Source organism: Monopterus albus, unplaced genomic scaffold (assembly GCF_001952655.1).
Source record: "Monopterus albus unplaced genomic scaffold, M_albus_1.0 scaffold96.1, whole genome shotgun sequence".
Lineage (NCBI taxonomy): Eukaryota > Metazoa > Chordata > Actinopteri > Synbranchiformes > Synbranchidae > Monopterus > Monopterus albus.
The window spans coordinates 2974675-2996522 of NW_018127976.1; the positions used below are offsets into that span (position 1 = coordinate 2974675).

General features: G+C 39.4%; 4 protein-coding genes across 13 annotated transcripts in view; 3 read left to right on the forward strand and 1 right to left on the reverse strand.

The window, feature by feature from the left end:
* Nucleotides 1-5230, forward strand: part of LOC109965106 (copine-3-like) — a 15583-nt gene extending 10353 nt beyond the window's left edge. For 7 of the 8 annotated variants that reach the window (XM_020608857.1, XM_020608862.1, XM_020608859.1 and 4 more), the window contains exons 11-16: nt 646-779; nt 1795-1849; nt 1989-2040; nt 2496-2629; nt 2835-3071; nt 3984-5230. In XM_020608857.1, coding sequence (XP_020464513.1) covers nt 646-779; nt 1795-1849; nt 1989-2040; nt 2496-2629; nt 2835-3071; nt 3984-4124 — 753 coding nt within the window. In that variant the 3' untranslated portion in view covers nt 4125-5230. Of the gene's footprint in view, nt 1-645; nt 780-1794; nt 1850-1988; nt 2041-2495; nt 2630-2834; nt 3072-3176; nt 3292-3983 lie in introns of all 8 variants that reach the window. The other variant, XM_020608858.1, reaches the window with a different exon arrangement.
* Nucleotides 5231-6032: 802 nt separating this feature from the next.
* LOC109965107 (copine III) lies at nt 6033-17099 on the forward strand. 2 transcript variants are annotated; one of them, XM_020608866.1, is made up of 17 exons: nt 6033-6358; nt 7353-7501; nt 7831-8010; nt 8845-8919; nt 9002-9073; nt 9192-9272; nt 9932-10021; nt 10976-11074; nt 11383-11469; nt 11630-11689; nt 11818-11951; nt 12136-12190; nt 12323-12374; nt 12820-12953; nt 15272-15508; nt 15768-15880; nt 16661-16748. In XM_020608866.1, exons 2-16 carry the CDS (start codon nt 7370-7372, stop codon nt 15876-15878), a joined length of 1599 nt encoding a protein of 532 aa, XP_020464522.1. In that variant the 5' UTR covers nt 6033-6358; nt 7353-7369; the 3' UTR covers nt 15879-15880; nt 16661-16748. The 2 variants fall into 2 exon arrangements, with proteins under 2 accessions (XP_020464522.1, XP_020464521.1); XM_020608865.1 differs by lacking the exon at nt 15768-15880 and having other exon boundaries at nt 16661-17099.
* Nucleotides 17100-17279: 180 nt separating this feature from the next.
* idi1 (isopentenyl-diphosphate delta isomerase 1) lies at nt 17280-21771 on the reverse strand. 2 transcript variants are annotated; one of them, XM_020608876.1, is made up of 7 exons: nt 21681-21771; nt 20461-20606; nt 19672-19844; nt 19480-19572; nt 19249-19379; nt 19068-19172; nt 17280-18276 (listed from the first exon to the last, which is right to left on the reverse strand). In XM_020608876.1, exons 2-7 carry the CDS (start codon nt 20604-20606, stop codon nt 18064-18066), a joined length of 861 nt encoding a protein of 286 aa, XP_020464532.1. In that variant the 5' UTR covers nt 21681-21771; the 3' UTR covers nt 17280-18063. The 2 variants fall into 2 exon arrangements, with proteins under 2 accessions (XP_020464532.1, XP_020464531.1); XM_020608875.1 differs by having other exon boundaries at nt 19672-19847.
* wdr37 (WD repeat domain 37) overlaps nt 21462-21848 on the forward strand; it is a 32722-nt gene continuing 32335 nt past the window's right edge. The window contains exon 1 of the mRNA XM_020608871.1: nt 21462-21618. The gene's annotated coding sequence lies outside the window, so the exon portion shown is untranslated. The remainder of the gene's footprint in view (nt 21619-21848) is intronic.

Consider the following 21848-nt stretch of genomic DNA (forward strand, 5'->3'; position numbering starts at 1 on the left):
TATATATATATATATATATATATATATATATATATATAGATAGATAGATAGATAGATAGATAGATATGCAGGCCACAGTGAGATCAGAGAGGATTATCAAGGCCCAGTGTCAGAGTACTCTGTCTTAGTTTCAGCTCACAGCTCTTCCAACAGTATAATGAGCCAAAATGTGCATCTAAAAGCACCACGGACAGATGAGGAGAAAATACTGGAGAGTTCTGAAGTGGATGCTCTGAGTCCTGATCTTAATCCAACTGAACATCGATGGAAAGAACTGAGACACAACTAGGAAAAGATGCCCATCAGACCTGAGACAACAGGAGCAATTTACTAAAGAGGAGTGGGCCAGACTGCCAAATGAGAAGTGTACCAGTCTCACTGAGAGCTACATACAGCACCTGATTGTGGTGATTGTACTACAAAATATTAGGTTTAGGCTCCCAATACGTGTCTGTTTGTATTTGTTGTATTATTGGGAATAATACTATATTTTTCAGGTATTGCACATTTACACTGAACATTGATGGAGGCGTACCAACACTTGAGCCACGTCTGTGTATACATTTCAGGATTCCTTCATATATATAAAGTAATAAGGATTTAATGTATTCTGATTGGATTTTATCTGTCCCCTCCCCCGGCCAGATTGCCATTGACTTCACAGGTTCCAACGGAGATCCCACCTCTCCTCTGTCCCTTCACTACATCAACCCTCAAGGCTACAATGAATACCTGGCAGCTATCTGGGCAGTGGGTAATGTCATCCAGGACTATGACAGGTAAATACAGCAGAAGTATCATGGTTGATCAAAAATTCAGCATAAATCATAGCGGTGTGTTTTCCTTTCAGAAATTCAGTCGTACCAATTTAAAGTATTTAATCTAGAAAAGTGTTCATCAACAAACACCAACAGTGAATGCTCTTCTTTCAGATTACATTAGATTTAACCATTGCATAAAGTACAATTATCATCTAACCAGAAGTGGAAAACAGTTTAAAAAAAAAAAAAAAGTACATCGTTATAACTATATAATAAATGTTATGGGTTAGGGTGGAAATCATCTTCTGTCATCATCTTTATCTTTTATCTGCTTGAAGTACTTTATGGTGACGGTACAGTAAGCTCAGTTTAAGCTTGCACAGCAGATTTTTTTTCTTCTCATGTCTGAATAAGCAGCCTGGTTACTTTTACATAAAAAAATGAACTGGGCCTTCTTCAGGATACAAACCTTATACAGGTCAGAGAAGTTGTTTAGGGTTGTTCCTGTAATTTCACTGTACACTTTTACAATACTCCTGTAGTCCATTGCTGTTCTTGCGAGTAAGTGACCTTATTAACAGATCTAAGCAAACGTAAGAACTGATTCAGCAAAACAAGAATAAAACACTCACATAAAAGCACTGTCAGCTTCAAAACCTTTAAGATTTTGGAAGAGATACATGCATTGCTCAGCCTTCTGACAAACAACATATGAAGCTGAATGCAGCTGAAGGCTGAGGGGGAAAAAAATCAATAAAAACCAAATGTGCAAAAGTATTTGCCCCATCTCAGTGTGTCAGAATCAAAGTTAACAAGGTACCAAATAGTGTCACCAGTGCCCCATCTTAGCCAATATGCAAACTGAAGTGGGTCTAAATACACCTGCACTTTACATAAAACTGTGCCCTTCACAGTCTTCTTAAATGATTTCATAATGAGAGAGGTGAAGGCCACAGGTCTAAAATCATTTAGTTGTTTAATGTGTAAACTTACCTGGAATGTAACGCCTACTTTGCTTCACCTCCTTCTGCAGTGACAAGATGTTCCCTGCTTTTGGTTTTGGAGCCCAGATCCCTCCTACATGGCAGGTTGGTTTCACTTAAGGGATTATCTCTGCATGATAACTGAACTCTATATAACCTTAAGGCAATGTCTTGGTTTGTTGTTACTTGGATGATCTCAGATAAGTTGGCATGGATCAGAATTAATAATTGTTTGTGTTTGCAGGTTTCCCACGAGTTCCCCATCAACTTCAACCCATCAAATCCTTTTTGTGCAGGTACTAGTCTGAAGCTAATGTGTAGGCACATGTACTCATGCTTGTATCATTTATTCTTTAACAGAAAATTTGGCATGGGATGTTCAAAGCATACATGTAACGTCTGCAACAACAACTGGAAAAATAATAATTGTGAATAATCATCAGCATAAAATCTGCTGACAACAATTGATAAACTTTTTGGTTTAAAGTCATTTATTAAGCAAAGGTATATTTGCAGCAGGTTTTTGTTTTATGTTTTTCTTAGAATAAATAATTAATAATAGAAAAAAGTACATTTGGGTCATATGTTTGTTTCAACATCTCACAAGAAATTTTAAATTGGTTTGCGGTTTATCCTTGTTCCATAAATTGATCATGTTTTGGTGTACTGTCAATTGTGTAAAATCAACATGCAAGTATAAAATGATCCTCAACATATGTGTATGTTACTGTGTATGTATTTGTTTTTGTAGGTATAGAGGGTGTGGCATATGCCTACCAGCAGTGTCTACCTCAGGTGAAGCTTTACGGCCCCACAAACTTTTCCCCAATCATTAACCACGTAGCCCAGTTCGGAAGACGAGCCATGCAGCAGCAAAGTGCTTCTGTGAGTTGCTGAAAGTCCAAAACACAATTAAAACTATAGGACTGTAGCTGTTGTTGTTGTTGTGGAAGTATTAGTTACTGTAGTTTTGGTTTGACCAATTCCTCTGTACCATGATGAAAACAACTTCCACTCTGTTTTGTGACAGTTGTATGTATTTGTACAGCACCTCTCATACAGGTTTATGCTTCATGTGCTGTTTTCCCAGGAATACTTTGTTCTGCTCATCATCACTGACGGAGTGATCACAGACATGGATCAGACCCGCAACGCCATCGTCAGCGCCTCTCGTCTGCCCATGTCTATCATCATAGTTGGGGTAGGGGGAGCGGACTTCAGTGCCATGGAATTCCTGGATAGCGACAATGGAATTTTACGCTCTGCTACGGGCGAGGCAGCCATGCGGGACATCGTTCAGTTTGTGCCATTCAGGCAGTTCCAGAATGTAAGCTAAATTGTAAAGCAAAGTCCACGTAGGCCTGTGCCTTGCAGGCTTCTTTAAAATCCTTAAATAATGCATTCCTTTGCATGTTTGCACATCTTATTTCAGGCAGGCACTGCAGCCCTAGCCCAAAGCGTACTGGCAGAGTTGCCTGACCAAGTGGCCTCCTTCTTCAATTCATTTGGCCTGAAGCCCCCCAGTGATCTCAGTCCTTCCTAATAATGTAGGAGTCGCCCTGACCCAGTTTTTCTCTTTCATCCCTGCATTTAATCCACAGTTACAAATAGAATGATCCCGCTATGACACTATGCCATCATTCTATAGGCGTCTTTAAGTGTGTCTGTCAGTGTGTGAACATGAATACACTGACTCGGGAATGCTTGTTGGGTTTTGTTCTGGTTGCCTGGCACATTATGTCCCATGAAACTACAATTTGTTTTGTGTGTGCCACACTTTTTGTGTAATATTGCCAGTAGCTGGATTTGTGACCTTTGGACAGAGCCAGGCTAGCTGTTTCCCCATGTCCAGTCTCTGGGGTAGGCTAAACCAACTGTTGTAGACATACAATATATTTAGTGCTCAGATATCAGAGTGGTATTGATCTTCTGATGTCACTCTCCACTATTTACAAAAGTGTCATACTATTGGTTTAATTCATACCAATACTGTACTACTTAAAGTACATGTTCTGGAAATACAAGTATGTTTACATTGTATTTTACAGGACATTTGACAGTTCTGGTATCTTTTTAAATGATATATAGAGTTAAAATTAAAGGCATATTTGACGGCATTTTCTCTTCTTTGCTTCTGTTGCTTGGTTGCTACTGTTTCCTAGTCAGTTCCTTCCAAATCTTCTTCACATGTACAAGACCTCATCTTGTTCCTCTGTCTTTGTCTCCTCCATCTCTTTAGTGTCCTCAAGAAATGCTTGCTCAGAGTGTCTTGGCTGAAGTTCCAGGCCAGGTGTTGAGCTTCTTTAATACCATGAGTTTGAGGCCACTCCACAGTGACACACCTCTCCCTGACCCTGCGCCATCAGCACCCCCCCAGTGATATATCACGAGGATCAGCTTTGCTTGACGGTGTACCCTGGCATCTCCAAATGTCCATTCATATCTTATCTGGATTAATGGAGGCGAGTTTCCTTTTATTCTGAAATTGAATATTTGCAGTTCCTTTTGAAGGTGTATTATTAATCCACTGCCATATAGTACATAGCATGCAGCATGCTGTCATGTTGCACTTATTAAAAACTATGTACCAATAGTACAGTAAAAAGCCATAGTAGGATGCATATGGTCACATTTCTTAAATACTTAAGGTGCTGGTTATGACTTTGACTTCAATGCTAGAATTGATAAGATTTTATAATTTCTTAATTTACTCTTTTGTTTATGGAATTAATTGAAACAGGTGCGATTTGACTCAAGTTCTTTTGTGGAACAGTTAAGGCAGCTAATTACAGCCATCTCATTTGTCTGTCAGAAACTACATGAAAGGGGTCCAGTACTTATTGTGTTCTTCATGTTTCTGCTAAAATTTCATCTTGTATCTCTAAATTACAGTGAACACTTGTTTGATGAAGCGTAAATCTCCACTGAAATCGTGGATCATAGTCAAACCTATGGTTTTAACAAATACAATTCAGGAACACTTCAGCAGCGTTTACATTTGAGACTTTACTGGATAAATAAATTTTGTAGAGCAAATCAGACAAATGTATATTACACAATATATATACTCTTGCTATTTTGTACTTTTGTCAGTTTCTTTTTTGAAATGTGATTTCACATTTGACGTGCCTGCACATGACTGTCGCACAAGAATCCTTAGGAGTGAGTAACTATCATCACTGGAGATGTTTTCATCTGTGTACAATACAAGTTTACTATGTCTTAAGTAGTAGTAAAACTTCTACTTTACTGACTGTTATGAAAATGACTCCACTAATTTCACTGTGTGCATTTATCACCATAACATTTCTTTATGCAATATATTCGCCTTTGTCACACAGCATAATTTTATGTTTTGTGTCAGTTATGTGCAGTGTGTGAAAATAACTACAAAATAGTCGGCTTTTGCTTGAAAAATCTTTGTCAAATTAATTTATTACTAGAAATATCTTTTTTTATCTTGGTGCCATTGCCTTTGTCATAACACATAACAAGAAATATTTTCATAAAGTAGTGTCTGAATTCCAGCCAGTTTTTGCGCATTAATGAAATGTATACTCGTATCATTAAAGCTGGACTCAGTAAGTACATTACAATGAAATATTACAAGTGTTTTTTTGTTTTTTTTATTCCACCTGCCAAAATGAATTTCTTTCATTAATTTAGAGTTACTATAGTCACAGTACAGTTGTACCTTGGTTTTATAACAATTATTGTGATAAATAGCCAATAATATCTTTTTTTTTTATTTATTTATTCAGAGATTGAATCCTCACTGACATTATCTTCTAAGACTGGTTAAACCTCATTTTTTTTAACATATTTCACTCGGGCTGTAACTCATTTTAGTTTGGAATTGTCAGTACTAAAATATATTGGAAGGATGTATCTGCTTTTACTTAATTCTACAATAAATACTATTTTTACTCTAAAATAAGGAAAATGTCTTGTTTGGTTTATTTGATCACAGCAATCCTATTATGCTTAGGACCAAATCTGATATATTAATTTTGGCTGTACCCATAAGTGGAAATACTCAACAAATTGCTTTTCTTTTTAATTTAATCCTTTTATTTAAAATAAAGCCGCATCTGTGTTATTTTATTTAATGTTGCACTTTTGTTGGTAAAAGCCCTGGCTCTACTTTGTTGTGCTGTTTGTATGACTGTAATTTTACTGGTTTTGTAAACAGCTATGCAGAGACTGTTACTGCCCTCCATCGGTCACAGGGTGTAACTGCAGCCGGATAATCAGCGTAGTGACACTTCCTTTCAAAATAAAGTGGCCACGCTGAATTACTAACACGGTTGTGAGGTTTTTCATTAATTTACAGTATTTTTGCAATAGACATGTTTCAGGATAGGCAAGAGGTGTAAAATCGCACCGTAATTATTTGAAACGGGTGTTATAACGAACGTAAGAACAGTTGATCTCGGTGAGCCTTGAACTGCATGTTGAAGGCAGGCCACAGGAAGCTGTGGAGGAGATCTTACTGCAACATTTTTTACTTTTGAAACGGTGTTAACACTGGACGAAGTTGTAGTTTTGAGGCTAACTCCATTACCTTACTAAGGCAGTATTTCCTTCCCGCGAATCCTGTAACGCGTTGTAAAGGTAAGATTGGATAAGCCAGCTGGCGTTAACATTAGCTAGCCCTATTAGTCTGAAAGCGTTAGCCGTCGTACTCTCCTACTCTATGCTAGCTAGCTTGTTAATGCGCCCCACCCGAAAAAACGTCATCATAATGATTAATGTACTATATTTTCCATGATAGTTACCGTTTTACCAAGCTACTTCAAACTGAGGCGCGTTTATTGTATGCACTTGTGTGAAGCTAAATGTGTTATGTTACCTAGTTAACTGCCACATAGGTTTCATTTGACGTTTAGCGCACTTTACATTTAACACAGATGATGTGACACTGCAGGTATCTAAGCTAGTTCACCTTAGTTAAAGTCGGTGAAAAGAATATCGTGAAAACAAGGTTTAAAAACTCTTACAATACTCGATTATTTCAGTATAGTTTACCATTGGTCGTTTATAAACATCTGTACTAGCAGAAATAATCTATACCTGCACATATAGCTACAGTATATCGCAAGACATGAATCCGTTTTCCTTTCCCGGTGTTCCGACAGAGATGGGCAAGAAAGCCTTTTGCTTTCTATTCCAACCACTTGGAATAATTGGCAAAACAAAAATCTAATTAACAAATTCGGTATCAGTGGCAAAGTTCGGGCGGATTTTAAACAATTTTTAAGCAATACCTTTTTTCTTGTTAATCGTTAAAAATGTTACTCCTATTAGTTTATTGGTGACGTTTGTTGAAAGTTTTTTTTTCTGTGCGACATTTAACACAGCTGTCTTGCCGTGATAAAGTTTCTAATCCTCAGTGAGATTTCCTCTGGTCAAGTAAAGGCTAAATAAATAAAAAATAAAACCTAAGTCCACCTTAAAGAACTAACTAATCTTTGCCTACCATCTGCACAAGTTACACCATTGTCAGTTTTTAAGTCAACTTTATTTCACTCTTGTGCATGAACAAGCCTAAAGTAATGCATTTTAAACTTGTTTTGTGCACACAGTAATGTCTCTGTTGTCTCTCCAGCTCCATAACAGTCAGGCATGGCTGCCCAGTGTGTAACCAAGGTGGAGCTGACGGTGTCTTGTGAGAACCTCCTGGACAAAGACGTTGGCTCCAAGTCCGACCCTCTGTGTGTCCTGTTAATGGATAGCTCTAAGTCCCAGTGGTACGAGGTCAGTAGGCAATACTGCAGGATTTGACTGACAGTTGTAAAGTGGTCTGTGTGTTACTGTCACCAAGCAACTGTTCATCATCATAAAAATTAGTGGCCAAACTAGTTTCACAAACCTCCTGCATGCACCTGTTCCATTCACTTACATACACAGTCGCTCATTCCTAGGAGTGGCAGTTATGTCACTGTTGCAATTGCAAGAAAAAAATCTTAGAGCCAGATGTGTGTTGTGTAAAGCAGCATTTCTGTTTTCCTTTTTCATCAGTGCATAAGCAGTACTGTTCTTTTACTTCTGAATCACTCACAAAGCTGTCCGGTCTTTCCTAACAGGTGGCACGCACAGAGAAGGTCCAGAATTGCCTTAATCCAAAGTTTGCCAAAAAGTTAGTTGTTGACTACTACTTTGAAATAGTGCAGAAACTGAAGTTTGGGATTTATGACATTGACAACAAGACTATTGACCTGAGTGACGATGATTTCCTGGGGGAACTGGAGTGCACCTTGGGCCAGGTAAAGGGTTTCTTTTTCTTCTGGAAGAACACAGCTCAGTGTTCAGAATACCTGTTTGTGTGAGGTCATCCTTTAGTTGCTAATGCTTATAAAAAACTAATTGACCTCTGAGATTGTTTATGTGACAGTTGAAAGAAGCATCACTCTAACACTGCTGGGCAATCAATGGACTGAGTGTTTCTGTAGTTGCAGCAAGTCCAACAGAGTGAGATGTCTAGTAAAATCATCAGCTGATCTCACATCAGTTTCAGGAGTCCTAATCTCCCAGGTCACATTTAATTTATATACTGTCAATAAATTAGGCAGATCAACTTTTAAGAAGAAGCTATATTTATTTTCATTATAATTTATGTACCCTTTATGAAATGAATAACTTGTTCTATCACTAACTTTGTTATGCTACTGTCTTACGGTATTTCTAAGGAGCCTCCATAGTACTGTGCGCTACATATTTTCTCTGTTTTAGGGCAGAAAAAATGTCACTTTTTTGGCCCTTCACCCATTTACACCTCTGCAGATAGGTGTCACGGTGGTAGCACACACTATAATGAGATAAGATGTCACTGTTTCACTCTGTCAGAGATGAAACATGAACATCCCTGATAAACACTTGCTGTGCACACTATCAGTGTAATTTGAGCTCAGATGTTCATGCTGCATGATTTTCAGTGTTATGTGCCTCGTGGCTAGGAGGCTGCCCTGTTGTAGTCATTCATTCAGCTTTTGCTGCTACTGCACTTTGAACTGCCTCTGTGTATGAGAATGAAATATACAGTATAAATAAACTTGCCTTGCCTGCTTCCTTAAAAACCCGCTTATCTTTGCTGCTTTTAGGTTGTGTCTAGTAGAAAACTGACCCGACCTCTTATCTTGAAGAACAAATCACCAGCTGGCAAAGGGACAATCACAGTGAGTGGCAGAGAGGAAATTTCTGATGTTTGGCTGTTTTATTTTACTTCACGTATTTACTGGTCCTCTCTTCTGTCTGTAGATCACTGCAGAAGAAATAAAAGATAACCGGGTGGTGAATTTTGAAGTGGAAGCAAGAAAACTAGATAACAAGGTGCGTGTTGTTGTTTTTTTTGTTTGTTTTTTTTTTTGTGAAATTTACAATGCTGTTATTGTTTTTTGACACTGAGGTGCATTTTATTTATTGGTTTCATTCCTTTATCCATTTACAGGATTTGTTTGGAAAGTCTGACCCTTACCTGGAGTTCTACAGGCAGACAGAAACTGGATGGCAGCTGGCTCACAGGACAGAGGTAATTACGCTGAAATAACTGCGCTATTGGCTGTACTGTAGCTGTAGAAAGAAAGCTCAAATCGTTTACACAAGTAACTATTACTATTACTATTCTAACCTTTCATTCTCTTCCTGTCATAAATAAATGGTCTCTTTTCCCAGAAGAGGGGGTAATACCACAACTGGGAACTGAACAGAGATTTTCTTTTGGATGTTTACATGTTACCCGACACTTTCTTTTTTGGTTTAACTATCTGTGATAAAGAGAAACAAATAATGGCTGTAGGTGTGATGCGCCACAGCCTTTGCATGTGTGTTAGGTGTGTCATGGAGATAAATTTTGCATTAATTGACATTTAAAATAGACAATATAAAGAATTTACAAATTAGTGTACTGTGTGAATCCTCAACAAATAGGTCAAGTCAAAAGCCAGCTTCCAGTGAAGACAAGTGGAAAGCCCAGTGTCACATTAATATTAAAAGAAAAAGGGAAAACAGTGGGAAAATGGCAAGGCAAATCGAAAAGGGAGTTGTCCCTTCAAATGCCTGAAGAATAACAATAATAATAACCTGAATGAAAATCATAGGATTCCAACACTGTTGGTGCTTGGGCCCCTAATCAGGTGCCAGAATATACGCTGTGATGGAGTATTCTGTGTTTATATCTTCTTTCCTTAGGTGGTGAAGAACAACTTGAATCCAACATGGAGACCCTTTAGAATTTCCCTGCAGTCTCTCTGTGGAGGAGAAATGGAGAAACCGATAAAAGTACTCTTTTCATCACTTTTTTTATCATTGATTATTTGCACAGCTGAAACTTTGACTTGCCCCCAGTGATTGCATTGATGTTTTTAGTTTCAGTGGCACTTTATTCTCATGCTTAGTGAAGTTCTGTTGGGTCACCCGCTCTGACATCTCAAAACATATGAACTGAGTATGTAGTACTGGCGTGATGATGTATATTTTTTTAACCTCCGAAGCGAACATGTCAGGGAGGAAGCCGTTTCCAACCATACAGGACAAGTGAGTTACCCAGAGTGTCATGGTGTTTGTCTTTGTTCATCTTATCATCACTTTCACGGGTGACGTGTGAATGGAGTAATGGGGAAAATCCAAGACACCTCCTCAGCAGGGTCTCCAGCCTTCATCCAACTTGATCCTATCATAGAACATTTGTTTGAACTTCTTCTTTAAGTCATTTTACTGCTCGTGTTTGTCTAGTACAATAAGATGTTTTGAGTCTTAGGTTTGCATGATGATTTCTTGCTGTTCTACACCATCAACTTAAAAGGGTCAGTTTATCCAAATTCCAACCTATTCTCACGTACTTCTGGTTGTATCTGTCTTGCCAGATGGTGTTGGCTTTATTTGTCCAGGTTTTGAGGTATCTGAAGCTCACATATTATACACCCATTGATCCACTCCAATATAGTGGGTGGGAAAAATGATATTTAAAAACATGCAACAGCAGCATTTGTTTAATGTGTCCTGGTTACTCTGGATAATTTGTAGACCTTACCGCGAACAGTTTTTATAGCCTCTGTTTCTTAGTTAGAAGATAGTTAAAATGAAAACTCTTCGCAGCAAGGTCTGTGGATAACTTTGTGTATATTGGATGAACTGATCCCATAAGGAGTATTGTATTTTTCTCTGTGTGAATGATTTATCAGGTTTCTGCCTTGCTAGAGCAACCACATCACTGTGTGTTTTACTTATTTGCAGGTTGAATGCTACGACTATGACAACGATGGCTCCCATGATCTTATTGGGATCTTTGAGACCACAATGACACGCCTCCAACAAGCATCGAAGAGTTCCCCGGTATGTTGGTGTAGGGGTGTGTTTACAGGGTTTGTCCGTAACAGCCAGAATTTCAGATATTTCACAGATTCGGTCAGATTGAGATTGCTCTTGTTACATTTATTTTGTGCTGTTTTTAATTAAATTAGTGGAGGAAACAACCCTGAAATGCTATTTAAATGAGTTAAAGTACAAACCCCGAAACAGGGTCTATTAAATGAAACGTAAATGAAATTATATTGACTAAGTATAGATACCATAGGATTATCAGCCTTGTGGTGTTCAGGCTCTGACGCAGACATCCTATGCTGTTTTTGTTTTCTCTTCAGGCAGAGTTTGAATGCATCAACAGTAAAAAGAAACAGAAGAAGAAAGGCTACAAGAACTCTGGTATTGTGAGCGTGAAACTGTGCCAGGTATAGTAGTACTGTGCCTTATTTTCATCGTTAATGATGTACACTTGTGTAATAAGGCTATAAATTATAATTACATTTAGGGATTTAAAGCGGTGTGTCTAGTACAGTGTATTTGTACACGTTCTCTGGTAGTCTTCTACATAACAGTTTTATTTTTTAGGTTGTGAAGGAGTATACGTTCCTGGATTACATCATGGGAGGCTGCCAAATTAGTTTCACTGTAAGTTTTGGCTTCTTCATTAACACCGCTTGTTGTTGATTTGTATTCTTGGGTTATTAAAAAGTCTAACAAGATGTGCATCTCTTTTGTGTGTTCGTTCCCTGCCTACTCCCTGGATGTTGTGGCAGGTGGCTGTTGACTTCACAGGCTCCAATGGGGATCCACGGTCTCCTCAGTCTCTGCACTACATAAGCCCTCAGGGTGTTAATGAGTACCTGTCTGCTATCTGGTCTGTGGGCAATGTCATCCAGGACTATGATAGGTATGTACACATCACATATATAGTAAGTATGATTAGTTTTACAAATTAGTGCCAGCTTTCAAAGTTCTGAAGAAATACCCCAAGACCAAAAGTCTGTGTCCAGTTTTACTGGTGAAGGTTGTCACTTGCTGGCAGTATGGTTTGCATTCGTATTTTATACTTGTTGTTTGTCTTTCCTGTGTAGTGACAAAATGTTTCCTGCTTTTGGCTTTGGAGCCCAGATCCCTCCCACATGGCAGGTACAGCTTGCATTTAAATATGGGGCCAAGAGTACATACAAAAGACTGATGTTTACATACAGTTGGAATCAGGGTCAATACTCCTAGGTTGGTTTTGCACAGGAAATGACATCTGATGGTTCTGTGTTACAGGTATCTCACGAGTTTCCTCTCAATTTCACCCCTGCAAATCCATTCTGTGCAGGTGTGTTCACAAATCATTGCACTACAGGGTCATTTAGTTAAGTTTTCAACACCTGGGGCTGAAAAATGTAACAAGCTAATTTTATTAGTAGTACTGTTATCATCATTATTATTGGTAATTGTTTATTTATTTACTTCCCCTCCTTTTCCCTTTCTTGCACTTCATATACTGCATAAGTTGGAAATACCCACACTTCACACACTACAATCTTGTAAAACACTTTATATCCTTTTGTAATGTCATGAATCTGTTGTCTTTTCTACCATGTTCAGTACTGTTTTGTTAATGTGTTATTTTGTTTCAATTAAAAAAAAAAGTTTTCATACAGCTTGAAATAGGTACTTTCTGCTATACATGTGGAGCGTATTATGCTGTAGTGAGTTTACAGTGTGGATACAAGTCTGATCTTGACTGTGTGTGTGTGTGTGTGTGTGTGTGTGTGTAGGTGTTGAAGGTGTGGTGCAGGCCTATAGGACGTGCCTGCCCCAGGTCAAACTCTACGGTCCCACCAACTTCTCCCCGATCATCAACCACGTGGCCCGCTTCGCTAAGGAAGCCCTCCAGCAGACCACAGCATCAGTGAGTACTCATCTGTTCAGCCATTTCCAGAAATATATAGAAATGTAAGCCAGGCCCACTGCCCTGTAGGAATACTTGCTCTCTATATTTAGCAAATCGAGTAGTTCTCCAACCACTGGGGAATTACAAAGGAAGACAGTTTACACTCCTTCCAGTTCACCAGTATTTTGGGTAGTAGAGAGACGTGTAAAAAGGCAGTTGACAATCTGTGAACATTTGCTTAAGAGAAATGGGAAAATCAGCACGACATTCCCACCACAGAGCTTTGTAGTTTCACAGTGGGGATATAGGCAGCATATAAATTTCATGACAGCCATGCTCCGCATCTGTCTGTGATGCCTTGTATATTTGTCAGTTACACGGCCACAGTGGCCGGTGTGCCCTCATCAGATGTGACAGAGTTCTTAGCTCCATCACATCAGATCTGAGGAGCGATTTCCGTAAACGATCGTTCGTGTTCAGTCTTTCATGTAGGTGTGTGTGTTTATGGATGTATTAAATAGAATGGTGCTTCATAAAACTGTTCACCAGGGAGTGCTCCTCATAAAACCTCCATGGTTCATGTGACTTGGCAGAATATGCTGTAGAATTTAATGTTATCCTCTCTTTAACACCGCTTGGTAACAAATATTTTTAAGATCTGTTTGTTGGTGAACTCCTGTGCCTTTTGTTTGCTAGATCTATGCACTATTTTTAGCTCAGTGTGTATTAATCAAGCTAGTGGTCCTACACTAAGGTTACCTTTAGTTCGACTTGGTAAGCAGATTGAAGGATGTAATATTTGGCTCTGTCTATAAGCTGTAAGTAAACTGACAGTCTGTAAAACGTTACATGTAGTGCTGAAATGTACTGAGCGAAATAAGCACTAACATAGTCACTACTAATATTTATATCTAATTGTTGGCACTAATGTCAGTAACAAGCCATTTAATGTGCAGTGTATGTAAAAGCAGAAGTTAACACTAAAGTGAGAGAGTTTGTTTACAGGTAAAGTGTATAGTAATTTTTTCATAACAACCAAGTGAAAACCTTAATAGGCAGCCATTATACTTTTATTTTTAGTTTTCACAGTGCTAGAAGTGTTGTTGGACATGTTATGATGCCAGAAGAATGTAATTATTACACCAGTTAGTAATTAAGAGAAATTAGACATCCTTTTCTCCATTTTCTCCTTTAAACATCCATGATTCTTCTAACCTGTGATCCTAGGCAACATCAGCAGAAGGAAACGAGCTTATTTGCCTTTGAGTCTAAACGTGCACAGATAACACCATTTACTATCCAAATTATAATGAAGATGCACAATTACTATACTATACTATCGCTACACATTCCCTTTTAGCCATCCTACAACATGTGTACTTTAATTTAAACATAGTATGTTGTGGCACCAAACCCTAGTATGTAACATTACTGCTTAGGGAGTACATACATAGCTCATACTGTATGCGTGAGCTATGTACACATACATATCATGTCATTTGTCTCGGCCTTAGTGCCCAGTCAAGTAGCCTTTGTGCCCTCTGAAAATGTATGAAATTAAAGGCCAAATAGCCTTGCCCTTCAAATAATGAAATTTATGGCCTAGTCCGTCAATAATACACAATTAAATGTGCCAAAGAATGGGAGAGCATTCACAAGTTAGCTCAGTTAAATGATGTTTACCCATTATTTGGCACCAGAGAGGGGACTGTCGGGTCATACTGTCATAAATCTTCAGAGCCCTACAATAAATAAGCAGCACCATTTTCCAGCCCTAACCCTAACCTACCCTTAAGGCAAAGCATTCCTCGCCAAAGCAAAGAGCGGATATGTGGCTTGACACACAGCATCTGCATTGTATTTGCTCAGGTCCTCCTGTGCTAGTTTACTTCATCTAGACATGAATAGGCATAATCCCCACATATGTTGCTATTTATAAATCACTTGCCTCTTGCCCTATTCACATTCACTGGACCTTGCTGCGCAATCAGCTAGATTCTAATTGCTTGTCTTAAGCAGCACCCTGGACACGCAAGCTTCAAAGTATGGGTGTCACATGTAACCACTACTATTCTATAAGAGTCAAGTATTTAGACTGCTGGTGGAATGTGATACCTCATATTCAAGGTGTCATAATGTTGTAAATGATCATTCATAAAAGGGAAGAGGAACACTAACATACACTGGGACTCTTGTAATGTAGATGGCATCACTCAATACACTAATTTCACACTGCAAGTTTGATGACTCCTTCAAAATGCTTGTCACCTTGTATATATCTCCGGTACTTATGTAATTGTCTTTCTTCTACCTGTGTGGTTGCCATCCATCTGAAGCAATACTTTGTTCTGCTCATCATCACTGACGGAGTGATCACAGACATGGATCAGACCCGCAACGCCATCGTCAGCGCCTCTCGTCTGCCCATGTCTATCATCATAGTTGGGGTAGGGGGAGCGGACTTCACTGCCATGGAGTTCCTGGATGGCGACGATGGACGACTGCGTTCTCTGACTGGCGAGGCAGCCATGCGGGACATTGTCCAATTTGTCCCATTCAGGCAGTTCCAAAATGTAAGAAACATTTTGTTACCTTCTTTTGTAACTCATTTCTACATGTAGAATACATACAGATAGAAACACAAGTGCTGTCTGATTCTTCTCAACAATCCAACACACTGCCTGCAAACTTTTTCTAAGCATTTCACTGCTTCATTTTCACTTGAACTGGCTTCAAAATCAAAAATATAAACATAGTATTATCCTCACCCAGTGCCAGTAGGGATTCCCGGCCCCTTGACCCAGCGTCTCCCTTGTGTATTTGTCTTTTCAGGCGCCCAGCCAGGCTCTTGCCCAGAGCGTATTGGCAGAGTTACCTCAGCAAGTGGCCAACTTCTTCCATTTATTCAAACTGAAGCCTCCCAGCGAGCCCAGTCCTTCATAGGGGTACCCTAGATTGTACAGCTATAAACCCCCATCCCAGTCGTTGTTTGGCCTATATGTATACTGTCCTTTTCTATTTTTAGTTTGTTGTTGTAGTTAGTTTGTCATCCTTCCAACTTTTGATACTCTTGTTTTTATTAAAGGGAAAGCTCCGCTCCAGATGAGATCATTAACACAGCAGCCATAATTTAGGATTATATTATAGTTTAGTATCTTACAAATTCTAGTTGCTGTGTAGTGAAATATCAACAATGAGAAGAAGTTTGCAGCACAACTACCATGTATTTTTAACATTAGCTTTACGTCACATACTGGTGTGAGTCACCAAATTAAAGGCCCTCTTATTAGCCTCATCACACATTCAAAATATTCTTTGTATGGCTGAGTGTTGCACATCACCATACTCATCCATCGGTCAACAATGATCTGACTGCTTGAACTGTGTACTCATTTCTGAGCTAAATCAGTTTGAAGCTAGACAAAGAGGAAATGAGGACTTTTAATAATAGCGATAACTGATGTAGTTGTATGACTGTCACGTCACTACATCACGCACAAGCAACTCCTCTGGAGGTTGCCAGAAAGGGTGAGACAAAGTTGAATTTTGACAAAATAATTCCTTGAATGAGGGCAGAATTTTCCTTTAAACATATTTCATATGCATGGCCTTCTGCTTTTCATTCATGCTTGCTTATTCTAATTAATTCAACAGTAATGACATTCACATAAATCATTTATAAAGGTATCTTTTTTTTCTTTGCTTTTTTTTCCTCAACTCCTCAGGCCCCCCCAGAAGCTCTGGCTAAAAGTGTGTTGGCAGAAGTTCCAGGTCAACTGGTGGAGTTTTTCAATGTCATGAAGTTAAGTCCACCCAAACCTGCACCAAACCCTGCACCAAACCCTGCAGGGACCATCTGATACTCCCAGGAACAGACCAGACACAAACCTCATCTCATTACACATGCACATTAAAGACATCACACATGGGTCCTACATACAGTGACCACATTGACCAGTCTAATTTTTTGTTGTCCAAATTGTCATATGTTAACATCCATTTTAGCTGTTCCTCAGTGTTTCTGCAACTAAAACAAGTCATTCCTTCAGTGTACAGTTAAAATTGATGGGCAAAGAATTTGCTTTTTAAATAGATTAAATAATAAAAGTAACCAGCACAAGGATTTAAGCTGGTTTCTGTAGTAATTCCCCCCCCCCCACACCCCCCCCCGTCCTATTTTATATTCTCAGACAAATAGCCACTACTCCTCCCTCGTAGCATAATTTTGTACATATGTATGCAAAGTAGCTTTCGGTGCTGTTCTGGGCAGATGGAGTACTTATTTCATAAATGTCTGTTGTTGTACATGTTTCCCTATGCACTTAAGAAATTTTACTACAAAGATCTTGTATGTAATCATTTATTTAGTGAGATGCCAAACTGTTGGTTTTAAACCCAGAGCTGTTTATACCACAGATTGTATTGCATTATGCCACTGTAGGAAGTTACATAGTTATGTAATGTACTGTGGTCTACCCTTGTTCCAATTACTTCACATATAGATTAGCAAAGACACTATGGAGTAGTGTATTGCCATTGTGATTTGCCAATAGGATTTATATGGTTATACAATATATATATCATTTATCCCCTTGTTTATCAGCTGCTGAAAATAACGCGCCTTACTGTTAACATTCAAAAGGTGGATCAAGCTTGCAAATAAAGTACCTCTTAATCAGTACCAATTGTATCTGATATGCATCTCACACCTTTAAAGCATTTCATCCATTACCTATACCACTTACTCTAATGACCTGCACTCAAGCACTTGTTCCATATTCTGACAGATATTAGATGTCTTCTTTTCACAATGTAAATCCAGTGTGCAACTTATAAGAATTGATTACTTCATGTTTTTTCTAAATACTGACAGAATCAGCCTACCAGCCCTACATGAATCAGCTTTTATGTGTAGATGAATGCACCTCAGAGCTACAGACCTACCATAAGCTACATCACTAAACCATTCCCTGCTTCCTGTTTTAGTGGAGAAATGCTGCACTTACTTCTTCTTTGACAAAAGTGGCCAGTAATGCTTAGTTTTCATCAGCTGGCTTATATGTCAGACAACTACTGCACCAGCCAAACTTTTTAAAGTCTCGGAGGTGCAACCTGATCCTGGTTGTGGTTACATGTGGTGGATGTTGTTGTGGTCCATGAACTGTTTGAGGTTCTGCAGATTGTCCCACCACTTGAAGAGGAAGGTCTCTGCGATGAGGCTGAACCAGGGTGTGATCTTCAGTTCCTTACGCTTGGCCTTCCCCAACATCTCCTTCAGCTGCTCCTTGCTCACATAACAGTGACTTTTGATCTCATTGGGGTCTGGACTCAGCTCCACATCCTTCAGAGTGACACAAAAAAGACTGAATAATCTGAACTCATTCAGATAAAGACATGATGTGTGCACACAGATAAAGTCAATCAATATGTGTATGACATGAACAACCATTAATGTTTATTTATATAGCACAAAAATCAAAGAGCCTCCATCAACCAGCTAAATTCAAGGGAATGGGACAGATGTGATGACCTTGACCAGCAAAATCTGATTAGTTCATCTTAAGTCTCAGTGGACTTTGTGCCAAATATGAAGAAATTCCCTCAAGGTGTTCCTGAGATACTGTGCTCACAAAAATGGGACAGACAACCTGAAAACAACACCTCCAGCCACTGATTCAGTGTCGTTTCTACCATTTTCTACATTATAGATTAAAAATGAGGACATCAAAGTAATGAAATAATGGGACTATGTAGTATGCAAAAAGAACATGTTGAAAACAGTAGAGATGACAGTGAACTTTAGGAAGAGTGGCACTACAAGTCACTGTACGTCAAGACAACCAGACACAAGGACAGTTTCTTCCAGGCGACTGCCTGCCATACTTCATTTACTTTTTTGCATACTACACAATACCACGTTGTTTCATAACAACAATGTCTTCAGTATTCATTAATCGACAATGCAGAAATTAAGAGTAACAGACAAACCGTTTCATTTTCACTGGGACTGTATGTCATTTCTGGTCATTTGGACAAGGGATGGAGTGAAAGTTCTCCTTTTCTTGATCAACAGACCAGATGCTTTCACTCACATGGTTAAAAGCTCACATTACACACACTGCTGTGGACTACCTTCTGCATGAAGAGGATGTAGTCGATCTCATGTTCTCCCCAAATGCCATCTGACTGGGCCTTGTAGTGGATTCTGGTTAGATATGTCATTTCTTCTGGTGTCACCTGAAGAGCAACAGGAAAGCAAACAGGATCAAACACATAGAAAGATTTATAATTCCATTCTACACCCGCACTGTACCTGTTCCACAGGGATTCCCAGTTCAGCTTGGAGTCTCCTCTGAGCAGCTCTCCTCACTCCTAACGCATCTTTCTCCTCCAGCTCACTGTCTGTGTGCAAAGGATGACTGCAGCATGTGTTTGTGAAACAGCCTGCGCGCACACACACACAAAGGAGATGGTTACACACAATTCTTTCTAATACTGGGACCAGATAATGTGTCACACAGAGGTTTAATGGTTTGCTGCTGACCTGGAAAAGTGATTTTGGCATCAGACCTCTGTTGCAAGAGCAGCTTCTCTTCACTGTTAAAAATGAAGACACTGAAAGCTCTGTGTAATAAACCTGGCAACACAAAGAAACAATTTATCATAAAGTCAAATCTGAATTGGTAGAAATTACACACTACAGGTGTAAGTGCATTTCAGCATGGTTGACAGATACCTTTGTCAATGTTGGAGTTAAGGTGGCAGTTTTTCTTAGTATCAGCTCCGACCTTGCAATCGTTCTCATCAATGAGGATGCACATTTCAGACAGCAGCTGCACCTGCTTCTCATCCAGGTGATCCATGGTGACCTCAGGCATTGTGACCACAGAACAGAGGTGTCTCACTTTGCTGCTGCGCACAAGGAGGAACAGCCAGCAGATACAGTAAATAGTTTGACTTTTTAGACCTGAAAATGAGCTGTGCACTTTTTAAAAACGACACTTTGAACACAGTAGGCAAAATGAGTTTTTATGTTCATAAATGAAGGACATACAATAACTAACAAATTCTTTTAAACTACTGCTGCTAATCAGTTATTTGACAGTTTTGTGGCTAGTATCGAATCGCCTCCTGCTTTGAGTTGGTGTAATGAAACTGTGTACCAAAGCCACATCAAGTGCAATACATTTTTAAATAGAATTTGGTATGAATCGCATATGCAGACCAGTGCTGGGGGTAATGTGTTACTTTGATAACGTTTTACAGGATGCTAGACACTTAAAGTAAAAGCCGCATAAGCCTGCTCACTGAGTCGACGGCGATACTTTATGCACAGTATTGAGTTATTGATGACTTTAGACAAGCATGTGGCCCAGCACTGCTCCAGGCCATAGACCAACACGTTACAGTAAGCCGAGCTCAGCTATCACTAGCACAAACACAGTCACAGCTTAGCGGCAGGAGGCTGCTCTATGGCTTCGCCAACTTTGAAGCGCTTCAGCAAACACATACTATCGTAGTTTACCTGGCTATAGCTCTGCAGCTGTTACTCGTCCGGACAGGTCTGCTCCACAGTGAAGCTGCTCTAACCCTGCCAGGTGCGTTTGATTTCCATACAGCTACTCCCTCGCAGGACACCATCCGCAGCGCCTCCCACAGACACCGCGCCATCTCGTGACCAAAACAGAAAACCAATCACAAGGACTGAAGGTGTGGGTGCGTCTAAAACCCGGAGAGGAACTACAGCAGCAGCCAGGATCATAAGATAAGCTGGATAACTTTGAACTGGAGTCTACTCTATTTAAAGAGTGTAACCTATATGTGGTCTGTGTAGCTAATATGCTACCATTACCTCACTGTCAGGGTGCTGTGAGCAAAGTGTGTTTGTGGAAGCAAAATGTGAAAAAAAAAATCCATGTCTTGCAAATGGCAGGACTCAGTTTGTCCAAATGACCCATTCTTATAAACACAATATCTCAGGAACACCTTGAGGGAATTTTATTTCAAGCTTGGCACAGGTGTCCACTTGGACTCAGTGATGAACTAAATAGAGTTTGGTGGTCAAAGGTCAAGGTCACTGTGACCTGGCATTTGTTCCATTCTTGTGAATGCAGTATGTCAGGAGCTCCTTGAAAATGTTTCTTCAAATTTGGCACATGCTTGCATCTGGACTCAGAGATGAACTGATTTTATTTTGGTGGCCAAAGGTTAAGGTCAGTGACCTCACTTCTGTCCCATACCTGTGAATTTGACTGGTTGGCAGAGGCATACAGCCGCGAAGCAGTAATCTAGCATTTCATTAAATTTGAAGATGGAGATTATGGAACAAATTATGAGATCATACATGCTGCTTAAACAATGTGACACATATTTTCAAGCTAATTATGTTTTTATGTAAAAAAAACAACCCACAGGTGTCAAAGAAACACAGTGGAGTGCAAGTGTAAAGCTGCATAAGTTAGAAATACTTTTGTAGTGTAAGTACCTCTAAACTGTACTTATGTAGACTAGTTGAGTAATATTACCACTATGACCCGTCTCATGGTCTTAATCAACAACAGTAGGAAATGGCAGGAATCTTTTTTTTACAGTCCAGTCCGGGTTTTCATCTAAACACTAGCTCTCGACACGCCATCAGAAGGCACAGTCCGCACCACCCAGGCATCTGACAATTGGGCAATGAGTATGCACTCTCAGCTGTATAGACAACTTACGGAGAAACTGATAAAATATTCGGTTACTCACAACAATATCCTCCTCTCAGGCAAATAAACCACGATTTAGAACGTATCTTGCATTTGTTTTAGACGATATTTCAGAGCGGAATACCCATGACTGTATACTACGGTCAAAGTAGTTGGTTTTCACTCCCTGTTTCTGACGTCACGATTTTTCATTGGATGCCTTAGCGGG

What these genes read in the sequence shown, in the direction of transcription:
- LOC109965107 (XM_020608865.1), top strand. Translation starts at nt 7,370, where the DNA reads ATGGCTGCCCAGTGTGTAACCAAGGTGGAGCTGACGGTGTCTTGTGAG. An exon ending in CAAGAAAACTAGATAACAAG is followed by an intron (nt 9,074 to 9,191) that starts GTGCGTGTTGTT and finishes ATCCATTTACAG; the next exon opens with GATTTGTTTGGAAAGTCTGA. An exon ending in GTCATCCAGGACTATGATAG is followed by an intron (nt 11,952 to 12,135) that starts GTATGTACACAT and finishes TTTCCTGTGTAG; the next exon opens with TGACAAAATGTTTCCTGCTT.
- idi1 (XM_020608875.1), bottom strand. Translation starts at nt 20,606, where the DNA reads ATGGCGCGGTGTCTGTGGGAGGCGCTGCGGATGGTGTCCTGCGAGGGA. An exon ending in TAACTCCAACATTGACAAAG is followed by an intron (nt 19,573 to 19,671) that starts GTATCTGTCAAC and finishes TTGTGTTGCCAG; the next exon opens with GTTTATTACACAGAGCTTTC. An exon ending in TGGGAATCCCTGTGGAACAG is followed by an intron (nt 19,173 to 19,248) that starts GTACAGTGCGGG and finishes GTTGCTCTTCAG; the next exon opens with GTGACACCAGAAGAAATGAC.